This window comes from Engraulis encrasicolus, chromosome 13 (genome assembly GCF_034702125.1).
Source record: "Engraulis encrasicolus isolate BLACKSEA-1 chromosome 13, IST_EnEncr_1.0, whole genome shotgun sequence".
NCBI lineage: Eukaryota > Metazoa > Chordata > Actinopteri > Clupeiformes > Engraulidae > Engraulis > Engraulis encrasicolus.
The window spans coordinates 2,654,585-2,672,169 of record NC_085869.1 but is presented as its reverse complement, the minus strand read 5'-3'; the positions used below and the strand labels follow the sequence as shown (position 1 = coordinate 2,672,169).

Below are 17,585 nucleotides of genomic sequence, written 5' to 3'. Positions count from 1 at the left end.
CAGGCCTACGCTACACCACATTATCCATTAACCCCGTGTGCAATAGATCGGAAAACCGCAAGTACGCTATATAAACGGTGCGTGACCTTTCCAAGAAAACTTTCACTAGGCTCTCCGAGAAGGCCACTCTCTCTTCTCAGAAAGAGATCCCAGAAATCACACAGATCAAGGTAATGTAGGGAACTTTGCAGATTTCATTTCATTTCATTTATTTATTTCAGGACATTGCACATTAATGAACATATACATACATGCACATATATGTAAATGTGCCAGATTGTAGCTCAAAGGCTAATTTCCATCTGGTGTCCAAATTAGGCAAAATTGGTTGATTGGGTGTACAGGCAACTGTAACTGATTTGCTTGCTCATAATAATAATCAAAGAGATTGATTATTTAAATAGCATATAACCAGATCTAGACGTCTGTCAGTTGGCTAAACTCTGAAACCTAACAGTTGATTTGTCTTTCTGGAAAAATTGCATTGTGGCTTAAAGTAGCGTGCTGTTATTACAGTCGGGTATTGTTGTCGGGTTTGCTCAATAACATGTAAATAGCAAGTTATCCAAAAATATCACAATTTGGCTAATATGAACAAGTACTTGTGGCTTGGTCAACTGTTATGGAACTGCCTTTATGATCTTCAATATACCAGTCTACTGTCAACTTCAGTCCCAAATTTTGCTATTAGAAATTAAATGATTCAAAGAGGTTTGATTTTTGAGACATTTTTAAGTACTTTCCAGTATTATATTTCAGAATCCTCACAATTGGTTGGATTTTTTTCCCCCCAAGATTTAATTATCTGCTTTTATTCTTCCCTTTCTACATCTCTCTCTCTATATATATATATTTCTCTAACTCTCTCTTCATCTCTCTCTCTCTCTCTCTCTCCATCTCTCTCTCTCTTTCTTTATCTCTCTCTCTCTCTCTTCATCTCTCTCTCTCTCTCTCAGTCATCATGTCTCCCCTCGCTGCAGCCAAAGAGACCCATGAGCTGTCTGACTCCAAGCCCACCAGAGCAGGGGCAGGCGAGCGGGGACCCCGGTAAGGGTGTGTGTGCGTGTGTGTGTGTGCGTGTGTGTGTGTGTGTGTGTGTGTGTGTGTGTGTGTGTGTGTGTGTGGGTGTGTGTGTGTGTGTGTGTGTGTGTGTGTGTGTGTGTGTGTGTGTGTGTGCGCGTGTGCGTGTGTGTGTGCGTGTGTGTGTGTGTGTGTGTTGCACCAATACTGTTACTGGTAAAAGTAAAAGTCTGAAAACATTTCATTTCCTTACTGACAGGTTAAGGTTAGGGATTGCTTTGGTTTGGACACAGTTTAGTATTCTTTAGCTATTGTCAGGTTTAATATGAATGGAAGGGCCCCACAAAGATATTAAGGTTGGGCTGTGTGTGTGTGTGTGTGTGTGTGTGTGTGTGTGTGTGTGTGTGTGTGTGTGTGTGTGTGTGTGTGTCTGTCTGTCTGTGTGTGTCTGTGTGTGTATTTGTATGTACTGTGTATGAGTTTGGACATGTATGTGTCTCGTTTTCACAGCTGGATTAAGTTATTGTTTGTGTGTTTTAAGCTCTTTTTATTGTTATACCGTTCAGGTGGGCTTGCTCACGAGACAAAGACCTGACAGGTCGAAACGTTATGCCAACTTTTCACTTATCAAATCACGACAAGGGAGCTTTTGTGGTGTGCAGATTAGGGCAGCACGATATTAGAAAAATATGCGATACACGATATCATGACTGTATACTGCGATATCGATATTAATGGCAATATTTAATACATGCATATATTTTCCCCTTTCACTATATCATGTATAAAACTGAGAGCAATGTTTTATTGCCAACATTATTTTTATTAGGAAAAAAAACATGGTTCATATACAGCATCAACTTAAAATGACAACATTTTTAATGCATTTTTTTACCTTCTCACCAAATTTGCTCTTATTAAAAATTTAAAACTGTTTGCGATATGTGCACAATTTTTGCAATACATATATCGCAAGCTGTGCTGTCGCGACATCGATACATTTTCGATATATCGTGCAGCCCTAGTGCAGATATTTCCTCCTTTTTCAATCACTGGCATCATCAAATCGTTCTGGTCAATTCATGTCGCTCATGTGATGGTCTTGTGATCAGTAATGGTGGGGTGGCGTCCGCGCCAATGTCTTATCCTGAGCGAATGGCTTGGTGCGTAATTCCAAGAGCAGTATAAAGAAAAGGAAGAAAGGAGTCGCACACTGGAGCTGAATGCAGAATCAAAAACTGTATTAAACAAAGCCGAAAAAAAGTAAATAAATCGACAGACAGAGACAGGGGACAAACGTTTTCGGGGGACACGTTTGTCCCTTGTCTGTCGGTTTTACTTACTTTTTTCGGCTTTGTTTAATACAGTTTTTGATTCTGCATTCAGCTCCAGTGTGCGACTCCTTTCTTCCTTTTCATGGTCTTATGATCGCCAGGTGGGCTCGCACGAAGTACGACCGCTACCTGCTGCCGTGTGTGGCCGAGTTCTTCGGCACGGCCCTCTTCGTCTTCTCTGGGTGCGCCTCGGTCATCGAGAACTCGCCCGGCACGGGAAGCCTGCAGCCCGCCGTGGCCCACGGCCTCGCCCTCTCCATATCCATCGCCATCACCGCAGGCATCAGGTAGGGGGCCTGTGTATATGTGTGTTTAGGGGTGTGTTTGTGTGTGTGTGTGTGCGTGTGTGTGTGTGTGTGTGTGTGTGTGTGTGTGTGTGTGTGTGTGTGTGTGTGTGTGTTGATATAACAGCTTGGATTGCTACATCCATAGACTGCATTCCATTGACAAAGTAGACTCTGTTAAACCTGCTTAATGTACCCAAATGAGCACCACACTTCATTTCAGTATACACCCAGCAGTTCCTTAAATTCTAAAGGTGCACTGTGTAATATTGTTATTAGTGTATTTCCAGAATTCATGCTGGCCATTCAGAAATGTTACCTTTTTCATGAATACTTACCACCATCATCAAATTCTCAGTATTCATTATGACTGGAAAAAAAAAAAAAATTCATACATTAAAAGGGAATCTTCTCCATCGTCAACCATTTTGAATTTTCAGAAATAGACATTTTTAGCTGCAAAACTTACCATACTGTACTTTAGTCATACTAGTAAATTTCAGTTTATTATTTGGTAAATATTCATGACAAGATTAAATTCGGCAATAGTTGGCAGCCCAGTTTGAATGAGCAGCAGAGCTGCAATACCTACTCTGCCCACCATCCTACACAGTGCACCTTTAGACACACTCCCACATACGTATATACTCACACACTAATTTGGCGCTTGAAATAAAAATGCATCTGTCTCCTCCGACACCATAGCACTGTGTCTCAATCTGTGGGTATCACTCCAGCGTATTGATTGGTTATTGATGAACCAATTTGACCTCTGACCTTTGACCCCCTTGTTGTGTCCACAGCGGCGGCCACATGAACCCGGCCGTGACCCTCGGGGTCACCGTGGCAGGAGGCCTGAACGCCATGCTGCTGGTGCCCTATTGGCTCGCCCAGTTCTGTGGGGCCATGGCTGGAGCCGGCCTCGCCAGGGTAAGATGGCATTTATACCTAGATATAGCTTCTATTTGTTTGTTTGCGTATTTATTTATTTATTTATTTATTTAAAACATTTACACTGTACTCGGGTACCCAGTTCTGTGGGGCTATGGCTGGAGCCGGCCTCGCCAGGGTAAGATGACATCTATACCTAGATATAGCTATTTTTGTTTGTCTGTGTTTTTTTTTTTTTATTTATCTACGGTATTTATTTAAACAATTAACACTACTGCCCTACTTGGGCCGCCCAGTTCTATGGAGCCATGTCTGGAGCCGGCCTCGCCAGGGTAAGATGGCATTTATACTTACCAGTCCCTCCAGTTTTTCGCGATTCAGCGATCGCGTGGATTCATGCAAATTCAATGATATTCCGCATAATTTCACGATGCCACGTAATTCCTGTAAAGCCGCATTTTTCCCGCAAAAATTTCCCCCTTTGTCCCCTTCAACATTCTGTGGAGTTTACAAAAAAGAGAAAAGGGAATGCTTCACTGGGTCCTGTATCCAGTTAGTAAAAAATTCTGTGGAGTTTATTGATTTATATTTTCGTCAAAAAATTAAAAATGTGACTACAATACCACCGGAGACGAAAACCAATAGGAAGCATTTTTGTTAATATGTCACTGAAACATTGAAAAAATAATTGCCTGCTATTTCGCAAGTCGACCCTCATCTCAGCTGCTCCGCGTCTCTCGCCTCCCCTCCCTCACTATACGCCTACACGCAGGCGTCGGACACCCGTGACCTTTTTTTTAACAGCAGTAGCCTACTTTTCAGTGCAATCCTGGCTGGAAAAAGTATTGTTGCCCATTTATCCATGACGAAGAAGTGTATGCAGTCATGAAATAGTGGCGGTGCTGTCGCACAGTAGCAAACATCTTACGTTAGCCTACATTTTTGCGCAACTTCTCCACTCTCCCCTGTCGCTTTCATGAGCATGCTACCCGACGGTCGTTGTCTGATCTTTTTTCAATGTTCGCTATGTTTGTAATTTAAGGGTCTATGTCTATGTGTAGGCACAAGCCTTCTGATAACAATCACTGTAGTGCCGATCGCAAATGATTCGGAAGTGTGGATAGGAAGTGAACGGCCCTTCCACGCTTTCACTGTGTTATTGCAATAAAGTCTTGCGAATCCATGCAACCATGCACACAACCATGTCAACGAGAGCGTGTATGCCATCACAACTTTGCATCAAGCAAATAATATGCAACAGCGTGCAATACGAGCACGAGAGAGAGAGAGAGAGAGAGAGAGAGAGAGAGAGACGCGTCTTCCAACAGGTGACATTGTAACGCTTAGTATAGCCTACAACCTGGCTACTGTACCCTGCGACGCTCTTCATTAGCCTACTGGTAGGCTATACCCACAAGTAGGCCTATTTTTTCATAACGCGCTGTCCCGTTTTCCCCCGAAGTCGTTCTAAAATATCGACAGAGATTTATGAGTGTCGCGGCCATGATTTTCTTTACACATTGGACGCACTGGCTTAGCCTATAAGACGCTCTGGCAGTTTTTGACAATATTTTATTATTGTCAATATTTTATTATTCTATTATATAGGAAGTTTGTTTCTGAATCTCTCTCTCTTTTGTCTTAAGCCTGCTTAGACTGATTGTGGTTTTCAGTTAGGCTACAAAAAAATCCAGAAAGGAGTGCAAAATCTTTGCAAAAAATGAGAAAATGCCGCCACAAAATCAGACATTTTGACCGCAAAAATCACAAAATCCCAGTGCAAAATCCTGGAGGGACTGACTTACAGTAAATATAAGTTATGTGTTTGTTGGTTTGTTTACAAACAAAGTTAATCTTCCACACACCGTGCTCTTTCGTCTCTTCTTTCTCATTCTTTTCTTTTATTCAAACAGCAGGGCCATTGCAGTGCCATTGTAGGGCCATTGCAGTGCCATTGTAGGGCCATTGCAGTGCCATTGTAGGGCCATTGCAGTGCCATTGTAGGGCCATTGCAGTGCCATTGTAGGGCCATTGCAGTGCCATTGTAGGGCCATTGCAGTGTCTGAAAACGACGATAACAATGAGGCTGATGATGATGATGATGATTTTCTTTCCTCCATCTCTGTCTCCTCACTGCTCCGCAGGCTGTGGCGTCGTCTCACGAGAGCTACGTGAACGCGTCGGGCGGAGCCTTCAACGCCATCCAGGGTAACCACCAGGTGGGCGCAGCTATCATTGCAGAGCTGGTGATGACCTTCTACCTAGTGCTGGCCGTCTGTCTGAGCGCCGTCAACCACCAGAGTAAAACGCCCCTCGCACCCTTCTGCATTGGGCTCACACTCTGCGTTGGCATCCTCGGAGCGTGAGTATTAACAGTAGTGTGTGTGTGTGTGTCTGTGTGTGTGTGTGTGTGTAACGGATGCCAAGTAGCAGTAGCTCTCACCAGACCTGTGTGTGTGTGTGTGCGTGTGTGTGCGTGTGTGTGTGTGTGTGTGTGTGTGTGTGTGTGTGCGTGTGCGTGTGTGTGTGTGTGGCTCCGTAGCACCCCGGTGGAGCTAAGCGGAACTACACCGCACACATAGATGGAATCCTGCCAGAAAATCTCGAAGAGATTTGAAGGTCGATGATAATCAGGCTAGCGGACTACTTGACTACTCGAGACTTGGTCGGACCAAGACCATAGCGATTAACGTCTCCCTAAAGTTTTCTTCTGGTCGAGGTCAGAAAAGGCTGCACCGGAGCTTAAACCAAAACTTTTCTTAGTCCCAATAGAACGTCTCTGCTTAAAACACGTCACTGCCTTGAACGCGCCTTTACCCAGGGCCGTTGGGCCGTTGGTTCCTGACAAAGTGGGTGAAGTTCCCGATTACTCTGGAGCTCAGAAAGAATATTTGTATTGCTCCTGACCTGACTTAGTGGCAACGTTGAAGATGTTGCGTCACTAGGAGTATGTAGCCTGGCTAGCGCACTACGCGCCATGACCTCAGTTATGTGTGTTGGACTATTGCACCAAACTGGGAGCGCGGGTGTGTGTGTGTGACCATGTCTGTGTGTGAACATGTTTATAGGTGTACCAAAAATACTGAATCGGACCAAGATATTGCAAAACACGCCCACTCAATGCAAAAGCATGTGCTCAAGTTGGGTCTCCTAAGGGGGCGATGTCCCCTACTTCTTCTTGTCTTTTTGAGGTATTTGCGCAAGACGTACGCTACCGCCATCTACAGCGCTAAGGGGACTTCATTGATTCTCAACCTCAGGACTTCGAAGGTCTCCTAACCGAAGGTCTCCTAAAGGGGCGTTCACCCGACATAAAGTGGATACCGGAAAAGAAACAAAATGACGCTTCTTGTTAGATACACCTTCTTTGGGTGTACTATGTCTGTGTGTGTGTGGGCGTGACCCTGCATTTTTGTCTGTCCCTGTGGGCATGTGTTATGTTGCCATGTGTGGGCGTCTCTGTGTGTGGTGGGCATGTGTGCCATTTTTGGAGCCTCATCGACGCGAACATATACAGTAGTGTGTTTGTGGCTTGAGTTATTTGTGTCTGCAGGTGTGTGTGTGTGTGTGTGTGTGTGTGTGTGTGTGTGTGTGTGTGTGTGTGTGTGTATGTGTGTGTGTACTGTAAGTGCAGGTGCATGAGAAAAGAGTCCAATGAGTGTGTGAGATGTCATCCGCAGAATGTATGATGTGTGCACATGTGTGTATGTGCATGTGTATGTGTGCGTGAGAGAGAGAGAGAGAGAGAGAGAGAGAGAGAGAGAGAGAGAGAGCAATAAAAGAGCGTGTGTGCATTTGTCTTGTTTCTGGGGTAGTAACTCTGTCTCTCTGAGCTGGTAAAGTAAAGGAGACACGAAACTTGTGTTTGCATTGGCCACCTCACAAGGCTAACACTATGACACAACAGACAGAAGCAATCACCATGAACACACAAGTGCTATTGTAACTCTTCTACTCTCTCTCTCTTCCTTTCTCTCTCTCTTGCTCTCTCTCTCTCTCTCTCTCTCTCTCTCTCTCACTCTCTATCTCTCTCTCTCATATCCCATTTTGGTGTGTTTCTCTCCTTTTTTACTTCTTTCCCTTTCTTTTTTGCCTTCTACTTTCCTTGGTCTGGTTTCTTGTTGATTTCCGCTTCAATTGTCCGTTTTCTATTTTTGCCTTCTACGATACTTCCACTCCCCTCCTTCTCTCTCTTCATTTGATTCAATCTTTATCTCTCCGTCTTTCTCGCTATCTCTCTCTCCCCCCTCATCCCTGTCTATCTGTCTCTCTCTCTCTCTATCCCTCTGTCTTCACCACCTTTTCGCCCTTTCTCTCTGTGTTTCTCTCTCTTTCTCTCTTTCTCTCTCCCTCTGCCCCCTTCTCTCTCCATCTGTCTCTCTCTCTCTTTCTCTGTGTCTCTCTGTATCCCTCTTCCCCCCTTCTTTCTCTCTCTGTCTCGCTCTCTCTCTTTCTCTCTCTCTCTCTCTCCCACTGCCCCCCTCCTATCTCTCTCTCTCTCTCTCTCTCTCTCCATCTGTTTCTCTCTCTCTCTCTCCCTCCCTCTGCCCTCTCTCTCTCTCCCTCTGCAGTGGTGCGGTGTCCGGTGCGTGTCTGAACCCTGCGCGTGCGTTCGGCCCGGCGGTGGCAGCTAACTACTGGTCCTACCACTGGGTGTACTGGGTGGCTCCACTGGGGGCGGGCCTACTAGTGGGCGTCGTGCTCAGGTAAGGGGACATTTTTTTTTTTGTAATTATTATTATTTTTATTTTTATTTTGAATGCAAATGAAAACATTAACAGCATCAAACAACTTTTTATATTTTTCTGAATGCAAATGAAACCATGAACAGCATCAAACAACTCAACTCTACACTCCCCACCCCAGGTTACAGGGATTTTATATTCATTCATTTCATTAATTCATTTTATATTTGTATTCATATCTTATTGATCATTTATTATTTTTTATTTACGCATAGTATATCGTTTTGGGTATGTGCGTGCGTGCGTGCATGTGACTTAACTGTCCAAGGAATCAACTATAGGGACCCAGTGGGTTACCGACCAATTACAGTTTTTCTCAATTGGTTTTCGTACTTTTCTCACAACAGAATAATCATTCTCAAAACTTCTTGTTCAATTGTGACTTCCTGCTGTTACCTGTGCACATGGTAAAATATGTTTCTCGTAGTTTTCAGCATTTAGCGAATGCTTTCATCACCATGCAAATGGTTGTGTACAATTCTCAGTGTTTTTGCACATTATCAATTGATTTTGTCGTGTTCTGCAAAATGCTTTGTTATGATAATCCATGAAAGATCTCACTCCCCAACACATTTACACAGTGACATAACATTTTGATGGCTCTGACACGTTCACAGACACAAAAACCTGGTTTTGAGAGATTGGCCAAGGGTTTAGAGCAAGAGATTGGGTTTTGCAGGTCATCCATGGTGTTTTGCCACTTGTTAAATCTTTTTTGGAAATGAACGTGATGTTTTGCAAAATGCGAGTAAGATTCGAGAAATGTACAAAACCAATTGAGAAATACTGTAATATGCTTACGTAAACGCTAATTGAAACTTGTTGCTTTCAAGCTTCAAAAAGAAATCCAGTTGCCTACAACAAAACTCAAGAGTTTTGAAATGAAAGGGTTCCTGAACTAAGTTTTGTTTTAAAAGTTCTTTAAATCAAAGGTTCTGTATGTGAAAAAGTTTTCTGTGTGGTGTTTTGATAGGACCCTGTTGGGTGATACGCGGACAAGACTGACGTTCCGCAAGCTGGAGGCGTCTTCACATTGATAAGGCTCTGAAGACTTCACCCCCAAAATTCCACTCCATCCCCAAGATTCCATCCTTTCTCCCAGTTATCACGCCTTGAGGCTTCACTCATTAGTACGACTGTGACAATCAGATTAACAGTCGGTTCATTAGCGATGATTACAGAGAGGTATTGTTTATATCGTGATGGAAGATGAGTGAGATTTGTACATCTTGTTGAATATGAATTGTTTCCATTTTGGTTTTTTTCTTCTTCTTCAATTAACCTGTAAATTTCATATATTTGTTGTATTTGTTTGAACACGTTTTAGTGACTAGTTCTTTACTGGAAAAATGTTAGCTCTCACGTTAAACTGTTAGTTTCATTGTGATTCTGTGATTGTGGTTCATTAGGGCCTATATGATATGTTTAAAATGTTTACATAAACTTGGGTAGGCCTTTGTGTCTTCATGACTTTCGCTGTCCTCATGTTACCTTTCAAAGTAAAGCATTTTCTTACAAATTATCTTGGAGAAAATCCATTCATTTCGGAACACATTTGAAATTCAGAGTGTATTGTTTTGTTAAAACATTTACAGACTAGTGAGCTGTCTGGTAGTAAGCAACAAAGATAACTAACCACAGAATTATGATTTCCCAAAGTAGCTTTAGTAGTTTTTTTTTTTTACTTGGATAGAACAACCGCATCTACTCAAGCAACCGAGGGAAAAAGGCTTAACCGCGCATTAGAGTGCACTTTGAGCGCTCTCCAAGGTGCTGGAGCAGGCTGTCAGTGACAATCGCAGCATTGATGTAACTCTTTAAGGTGGAAGTAAGACGGACGTGATAAGCACATCTGTTTGTTTGTCCACACAATCACACGCACTTAGCAGTGCTTGCACACACCATCAGCCTCGCTGCTATATTTGTGCAGTTAGGCTACATAAATCCCATCAACGTGTGGCGTAATAGAAGCATATTCCAGCGATATTGATGCGCCTGTTCACTATCAGCAACCCAGATGTTCACAGGTTTCGCGATAGTTGCAGAGAATTAAATCAGCGTTTATGTTGTACTGTCCCGCCTGTGGAAGAGTGATGAAAGCAGCTGACTAGGCTGCACCTGTGAAACCCATGATGAGATTATAAGAGAGAGGGCTAGAGCATATCTTATTGCAAAAGGCAAAGCTAAAACTGTGACGTTGCGTGCAACTGGTGTAAAACTATTAATCTCTTAGCATATGAAATGTTAAGTGAGACTGTTGAACCATTTTTGCATCCGAGTGTGTGTAGGCTATGTGATATCAGTCTGCTTTTGTACTTCCCCCCTCTCCCACCCCCTAAAGGACTTGTGTGTAGCCTACGGAGGCTAGGTTGGTTCTGGGCTTTTCTCTGAATTGATTAATTTTTCGTCTGTCAGTCATCCGCCGTCCCCAAGAACATCAATTTCTGGCGTATAATTTTACAGCGACAATCACGAGCTACAAAATGAGCTGGAACGGCGCAGAGGGGAACAGATGGCGCGTAATTGCCACGCGCCGGGAACAAGGGAGCTCCGCTTTTACGGGTCTCGCGGGACAGGGGCTGCTTCTAAAGTGCAGGTGCGTGCGCGTGTTTGATCAGAACGTGGCCCGGAGGAACTGCCGAGAAGTGTAGCCAACCCACCGCTCCCCTCAGCAGACAGACACTGAGATGATGGAGGCTACTTTCTCCCGAGCGAAGATAACCTCATTAGCGCGGGAGGGAAGCACTTGTACGTTTTAATCACGTCAAACAGCTAAAACAATTGGAAAGCGGCCTTCGCTAAATCCCAGTGTTTTCCACCCAAGCGGGCAACACGCAGAAGCTCCTATCCAAGCTCGAGCTCTAGTTGTCCCATTTGTGAGTGCGGTTGGCGGCTGGCTCGCAGTAGCGCCGGCTGGCGTGATTGATGAATCAAATATCACCCGGCCGCTCGCAGTAGCAAATCTCTGAAAATGTTGTGAATTAAACACAGACCCTCCAACGCGAGCAGAGCAGGTGTTCCGGGTAACAAAAAATGAATTTGCCCTCCCAGCTTGTCTACACAGAGATGCGCAATATGCGCACAGGAACGCATTCATATAAACACGCAATAGACGGGAACAGATGGGCCCATTCACATCATTCTAATTTCCTTTAAACTGAATAAAAATAAGTCAAAACATTGCAGAGGATTATTATTTTTATATAGTAATTAGATTATCGGAGTGGTGGGCTAGCCTGGAACAAATCTGGCCACAGAGAGAGGTAAAATCTGAGCACCAACAAGTCGAGACGAGTGATCATAGGCTAATTGAACCTACATATATTTTGTATGGTGGCGGTAGTTGATCCTTGTGGCAACCACCTGTCCAATTTCAAGGCTGCTCCTGCAAGTTTACATCCTGCCACTCAGCGGCGTCACAGACAACTCTGTGCGTGAAATCTTACGCCTGGCTGTGTCTAGCGAGATGGGCACCGTGGCGTCGCGTGCGTCATGTGAACTACAGGTGAGCAACTATGATTCTTGTGGTCTTGTGTTACATTATGTCTATCAAAACACTTCCCGTGCCTTTATGGCTGTGTTTATGCGTTTATTTCAGCCATTGTAGGCTATTGAAGTGAGGCAAGGGGAACCACACCAACTTATCGTTATATGCCAACACCATGCTTAGGCTACACCTCAATACCTATAGGCCTACCACTGGTTTCATGCCAACATTGTTCTAGCGCTTAAATGTTTTCCTAACTGGATCCCTGGGCAGTAGAAGCCTGCATATTCTGGCATTATTAGAAAACCAGAATGTGTTTTTAACCTCTTTCCACAGAGCCTGATGTTAAAACCTTACTGTACCTAGGGGTGCCGACAGGAGGGATAAAGGGGGCAGTTGTCCCGGGCCCAGGGAGAGAGGGGCCCCATAATTGGGTCCTCATTACATTGTAGGATTGGGCTGGGGGGGCCCTCTCAGATGACTTTGTACCGGGCCCGGCCAAAGCTATCAGCGGCCCTGACTGTACCCATGTGTGTGTTACTAGGAATCCTTTTCTTCTTATCCTTTTCTTCTTATCCTTTTTTAAAAACGTTCCACTTCATCAACCAAACCCTACAGCGTCCAATGTGGTTCCTTAGCTCCAAGGACAATGAACTGTCAAGATGGGCTGCTTTGTCAAAATGAGCTGCTGATGGGCTGTATAGTGTGTTATTGTGACGGAGGTCTTCTTGCACGGTCCGTCCCCCTCGGGACGTGAACCTGTCACCTCGCCGACTACAACGATCCGGCAATGGGAGACACAGTACGATACCGCTGGACTGAAGGACCAGTACCCCAGCCCAACGGCATCGACACTGTATGAGGCTATCGGGAGGGAGGTTTACTAACGTTCCACGCCAACTCGACTAGTTAGCCGTTACATTTGGAATAACATTACCCAAACCATACCCTTAACCTTAACCCAGGGGTGTTACTGTAGTGTGTTGTAATGGCATGGTAGCTTAGCTACAGGTATAGCTCATATTGATACAACACTGTATTGTGCCCAACATACTACCCATTCATGATCCCTCTGGCCTGCCAAACCAGACAGGGCTGGACTGGGGGAGGAATAGGGCCCCAGCACTTTTGGCTTAAAGGGGCCCCTCATAATAAGCAGCGCCTAACTGACCAGCCGGTGGGCCCCGCACCCTTGTGAGCCTCTACTTTCAGAATTTTTTTTTTAAAGTACAAAATACAAAATGGGAAATGTCTGCTATGCCAGATGGCCAGTTCAGCCCTGAAGCCAGCCAATGACTGCATCCCATTTCTCCCCACTTCGTTCCACACTCCAATTCAAGGGAAAGTTTGAAGGGATTGTAAGCACTTCAACTTGCTCTCTGGAAAGTATTGGGACAAGCTAGGCCTACACTTTCACATACAGTACACTCACAAAAGCGAGTCTTAGGGGCGAGGACAAGTGGAAGTGCCTGTAATGGAAGAGGGCAAAAAAACATGAAATGAATTTCCTGGCACTGCACCAATCTGAAGATTGATAGAACCGCTGGTTGGCGTTAGAACTGGTTAACTGCACGTAATGGACCAAAGCAGAAGTCCCATTACCGCTTGAATCCCTCCCCAACGACTATACAGACTCAAAAAAGGGTTCTATGTTCCCTGCTGCTTCCAAATAGACTGCTGACGCATGGCAAAGCGCAGGTTGTTGTTGCACCTCTGACAGGTTAGGTTTAGGGATAGTTTTGGTCAGGGCACAAATTTACAACTCAGAAACAGTGCATTACTGACAGGTTAGGTTTAGGGATGGTTTTGGGAAGGGCACAATTTGAAAACTCGGATACAACACGGGGAACATAGAACCCTTTTTTTAGAAAAAGGGTCCTAAGTTCCCCGCTCCCATACAAAGACAGGGGAACATAGGACCTGAAGAACATAGGTACGCTCGAACAGATTTCAGGGCCTAGCTATGCTTTTCATGCTGTGATGATGCGGTGCTGGACAAACCCACCAAGCACAACATTTTTTTTTTCTGCCGATATAGGGTGATGACCCCCTAGCTGCAGGGGCGCCACCAGAAATTTTGGGCCCTATGAAAGATTCGAATTTTGTGATTGTTAGTGCTTTTGGGCTCTCTAAAGTGCCCTTGTCAGTGCTTGGGCCTTTAGAATTTTTAACATCTTTCCCCCCCTAGCGGCACCCATGCCCTAGCTGCAAACCTACAGTGTGTGTATAGGGTAGGCTTAATACTTTATTGTTATCTGTAGATCCCAAACCTACAGTGTGTGTATAGGGTTGGCTTAATACTTTAGCGGGTTTGTTTAGCGGCTAACAGTGTGTGGGTATCTGTAGATCCCTATAGTGTGTGGATAGGGTACGCGTAATACTTGAGCTGGCTTGTTGTCTGTAGTGTATGGAGGGTAATACTTGAGCTGGCTTGTTATCTATAGTGTATGGATAGGGTAGACGTAATACTTGAGCTGGCTTGTATAGTGTATGGAGCGTAATACTTGAGCTGGATTGTTGTCTATAGTGTGTGGGTAGGCATAATACTTGAGCTGGCTTGTTGTCTATAGTGTGTGGAGGGTGTTACTTGAGCTGGATTGTTATCTGTAGATCCCTATAGTGTATGGATAGCGTAATCCTTGAGCTGGCTTGTTGTATGCAGATCCCTATAGTGTATGGATAGGGTAGGCGTAATACTTGAGCTGGCTTGTTATCTGTAGATCCCTATAGTGTGTGGGTAGGATAGGCGTAATACTTGAGCTGGCTTGTTGTATGCAGATCCCCAGAGCGCAGCTGGGCCTCATTTGGAGCCTGAGATTGTCAATTTAAAGCGAAATGTTTTGGAAAGTGGCGTGAGGAATGCTGCGGAAATGGGAGATGGCGTGAATTCTAAACGAGGAGCATCCATCGGAGATGAGGGCCCTGCTCTGTGCTGCGCTGCGCTGGGCTGAGCTGGGCTGCATGCGCGCGGTATAATTCCGCTCGCTCTTGTATCAAACTAATAAATTACTGCCCATCTCGGCGATAACCGGGGAAGAAAGAGTATGATTTAGCCGGCAGCTGTGACCCTGGGTTACCTAGCAACAGGTCGTGGCCAGGAAGGGGAAAAAAAAGAAAGCTGCCGTTTCAAAATAAATAAATAAATAACAAAACAGGTAGGCTGTTGTACTGCCTGCCTATACCTTCAGAGTGTCCAACGGGAATGGGAGATAGGGCCAGTTGGGTAGTTCACATCACAGACAACCAAGATTGGGTGCATCATGATTTATTTACCTTATGTGAGTTGTTGCGTGTAAACATTTGACAAAAAACAAGCCAAAGGTAAGGTGGAGAGGGTTTGAAAGAAAGGTATTGATTACATTATATTACATTGCATTGCATTGCATTTGGCAGATGCTTTTTTTAACCAAAGCGACTTACAATCGAAATTGTAATGTAATAATGTGATTGAACAATTAAGTAACCATTGTTGTGAAAGTGAACACATAGGAGATTAACAAATGAGAGCTGGAAGGAGCAAGAAGAGTGCATTACATACGGTATCATCTTCGATATGCCAGTGGATGAGCTTATAGGAAGTCACCAATCGAGATGGTAGGCTTCCTCTGCTATTAAACTGACATTGGTTTGAAGGGTAGGCTCTTTACAAGGCCTGGCTACCTCGGCCTGCCTTTCAGTGGCAGTGGCCCTGTAAAAAGAGCTCTTTACTGGGGGAAGGTCAGCCGTCGCCTGGGTATTACAGGCAGGAGATGGAGATGGGCCGCTTGCAATCACACAGCCATTGCCAAACCACATCTCTGGAGGTTGGTACAGTACAGTACTGTATAGACTGCAGGGTTGGACTGGCCATCTGGCATAGCGGTCATTTCCCGGTGGGCCCCGATCCCTCGTGGGCCCCTATTTTCAGAAATAATTTTAGAAAATAATATTTTAGGGGTCCACGAGTGTGCGGGGCCCACTGGTTCTGCACGGCTAATTATGAGGGACCCCCTTAAGCCAAAAGTGCTCAGGCCGTATTTCTCCCCCAGTCCAGCCCTGACAGACTCTGCATGCTGTGCAGCACCCAGTTGGTGCCCCTGGAGAACACCAGGCAAAAAGGTTTTGCTTTCATGGTTTTCTCAGGCGCTCAGTGATGCATAAGATGCAGACATTTTTTAAAATGAAATTCGTAGGTTTTGAAGAATAGAGTATAGGCCTATTGCTAGCCATTCCCACACACACACACACACACACACACACACACACACACACACACACACACACACACACACACACACACACACACACACACACACACACACACACAGATACACACACACACACACACACACACACACATTTGACGTACTTGTCTGTATTTGTGTGTCAGTGTGTCTCCTGTTTCACAACCTTAGACTGAGCATACAGTATGGAGTAGGCCTATATCATTTTGAGTGTGTGTGTGTGTGTGTGTGTGTGTGTGTGTGTGTGTGTGTGTGTGTGTGTGTGTGTGTGTGTGTGTGTGTGTGTGTGTGTGTGTGTGTGTGTGTGTGTGTGCATGCTCTAGACAACATGCTTGTATAGACGAGTAGGTTAGTTGAAGAGGAATTGTTTCAAGGCTACAGATATTCCTATTGAGAGACCCCCACACACAAAGCCTACTAGACTGAATTACGCACAAAGACACCAAGACTATAGGACGCGGTCAAGAAGAATGCCAAGATCTCTTGAGTGGCTGAAAGAGAACGAGAGCGAGAGGATGAGGAGGAAGAAAAGGATGCATGTTGAAGATGCATGAAAGGATATATGAAGGATGTAGTAGGCCCATGTTGCTTTTCTTCTCTCTTTTCATTGTACGTCTTTATTCCCTTACAGCAGTGGTTTCCAAACGTTTTCAGCAGAGGCCACCTTTTGGACGTAACCCTTTGAGGAGTAAGGATTTTCCCCCAGTCTTCTAGAATTTTACTCGAACACTCTACAGCTCCCATAGAAGTCAATGTCAAAAATCTTGCAAAGTCCTTATGACATCATAATGAGAAGAACTCAAAATGTTGGTAAAATTCTAATCACATATTTGTGATGGTACTCCTCAGAGGAGTTTTGTAGAAGAAGATACCGCACACTCTTGTCCATCGTGCTGCAATTTATTAACAAAACAACGTTTCGGCCCGTATGGCCTTTCTCAAGTTTTCTCCTCAGAGGGGAACATTTTCGCGAGCATAGCAATGGATTTCTAGCAATATTAGCAGACAACTTATGAATGGAAAATCTAGTAATTATATTGCCTTTGCCTTAGTTTGTCCGCTAATATTGCCATACATCCGTACAGCAAACACATCTATTATTAACCATACAATGGCCCTCAGTGGCCACAATTTTCCACAGTGAACGTATTATTTATTACAACAGGTACCGCAGATGTTTCTTCATTCCACTTCGCATTTCTGACTTTCTTCACTTGTTCTGATTTTTACTATCTCATCCCGTCTCCTCCTCTCCTCTCCTCTCCTCTCTTCTCCTCTCCTCTTCTCTCCTCTCCTCTTCTCTCCTCTCCTCTCCTCTCCTCTCCTCTCCTCTCCTCTCCTCTCCTCTCTTCTCCTCTCCTCTCCTCTCAACTTACCTCTCCTCTGCTCTTCTTTCTCATCTCCTCTCCTCCTCTTTCTCATCTCCTGCTCTCCTCTCCTCGTCTTTCTGCTCTCATCTCCGCTCCTCCCCTGTCTTCTCCTCCCCTCTCTCCTCTCCTCTCCTGTCATCTCCACTCCTCTCCTCTCCGCTCCTCCCCTCTCTTCTCCTCCTCTCTCCTCTCCTCTCCTGTCATCTCCACTCCTCTCCTCTCCGCTCCTCC

The 17,585-nt window shown here is 44.8% G+C and overlaps 1 protein-coding gene across 1 annotated transcript; it reads left to right on the top strand.

Moving 5' to 3' along the window:
- The first annotated feature begins 961 nt into the window (after positions 1–961).
- Positions 962–9,796, top strand: LOC134461454 (aquaporin-8-like). The gene is made up of 7 exons (XM_063214385.1): positions 962–1,047; positions 2,456–2,641; positions 3,442–3,568; positions 3,826–3,861; positions 5,674–5,891; positions 8,101–8,235; positions 9,248–9,796. Exons 1-7 carry the CDS (start codon positions 962–964, stop codon positions 9,309–9,311), a joined length of 852 nt encoding a protein of 283 aa, XP_063070455.1. The 3' UTR covers positions 9,312–9,796.
- Positions 9,797–17,585: the final 7,789 nt, after the last annotated feature.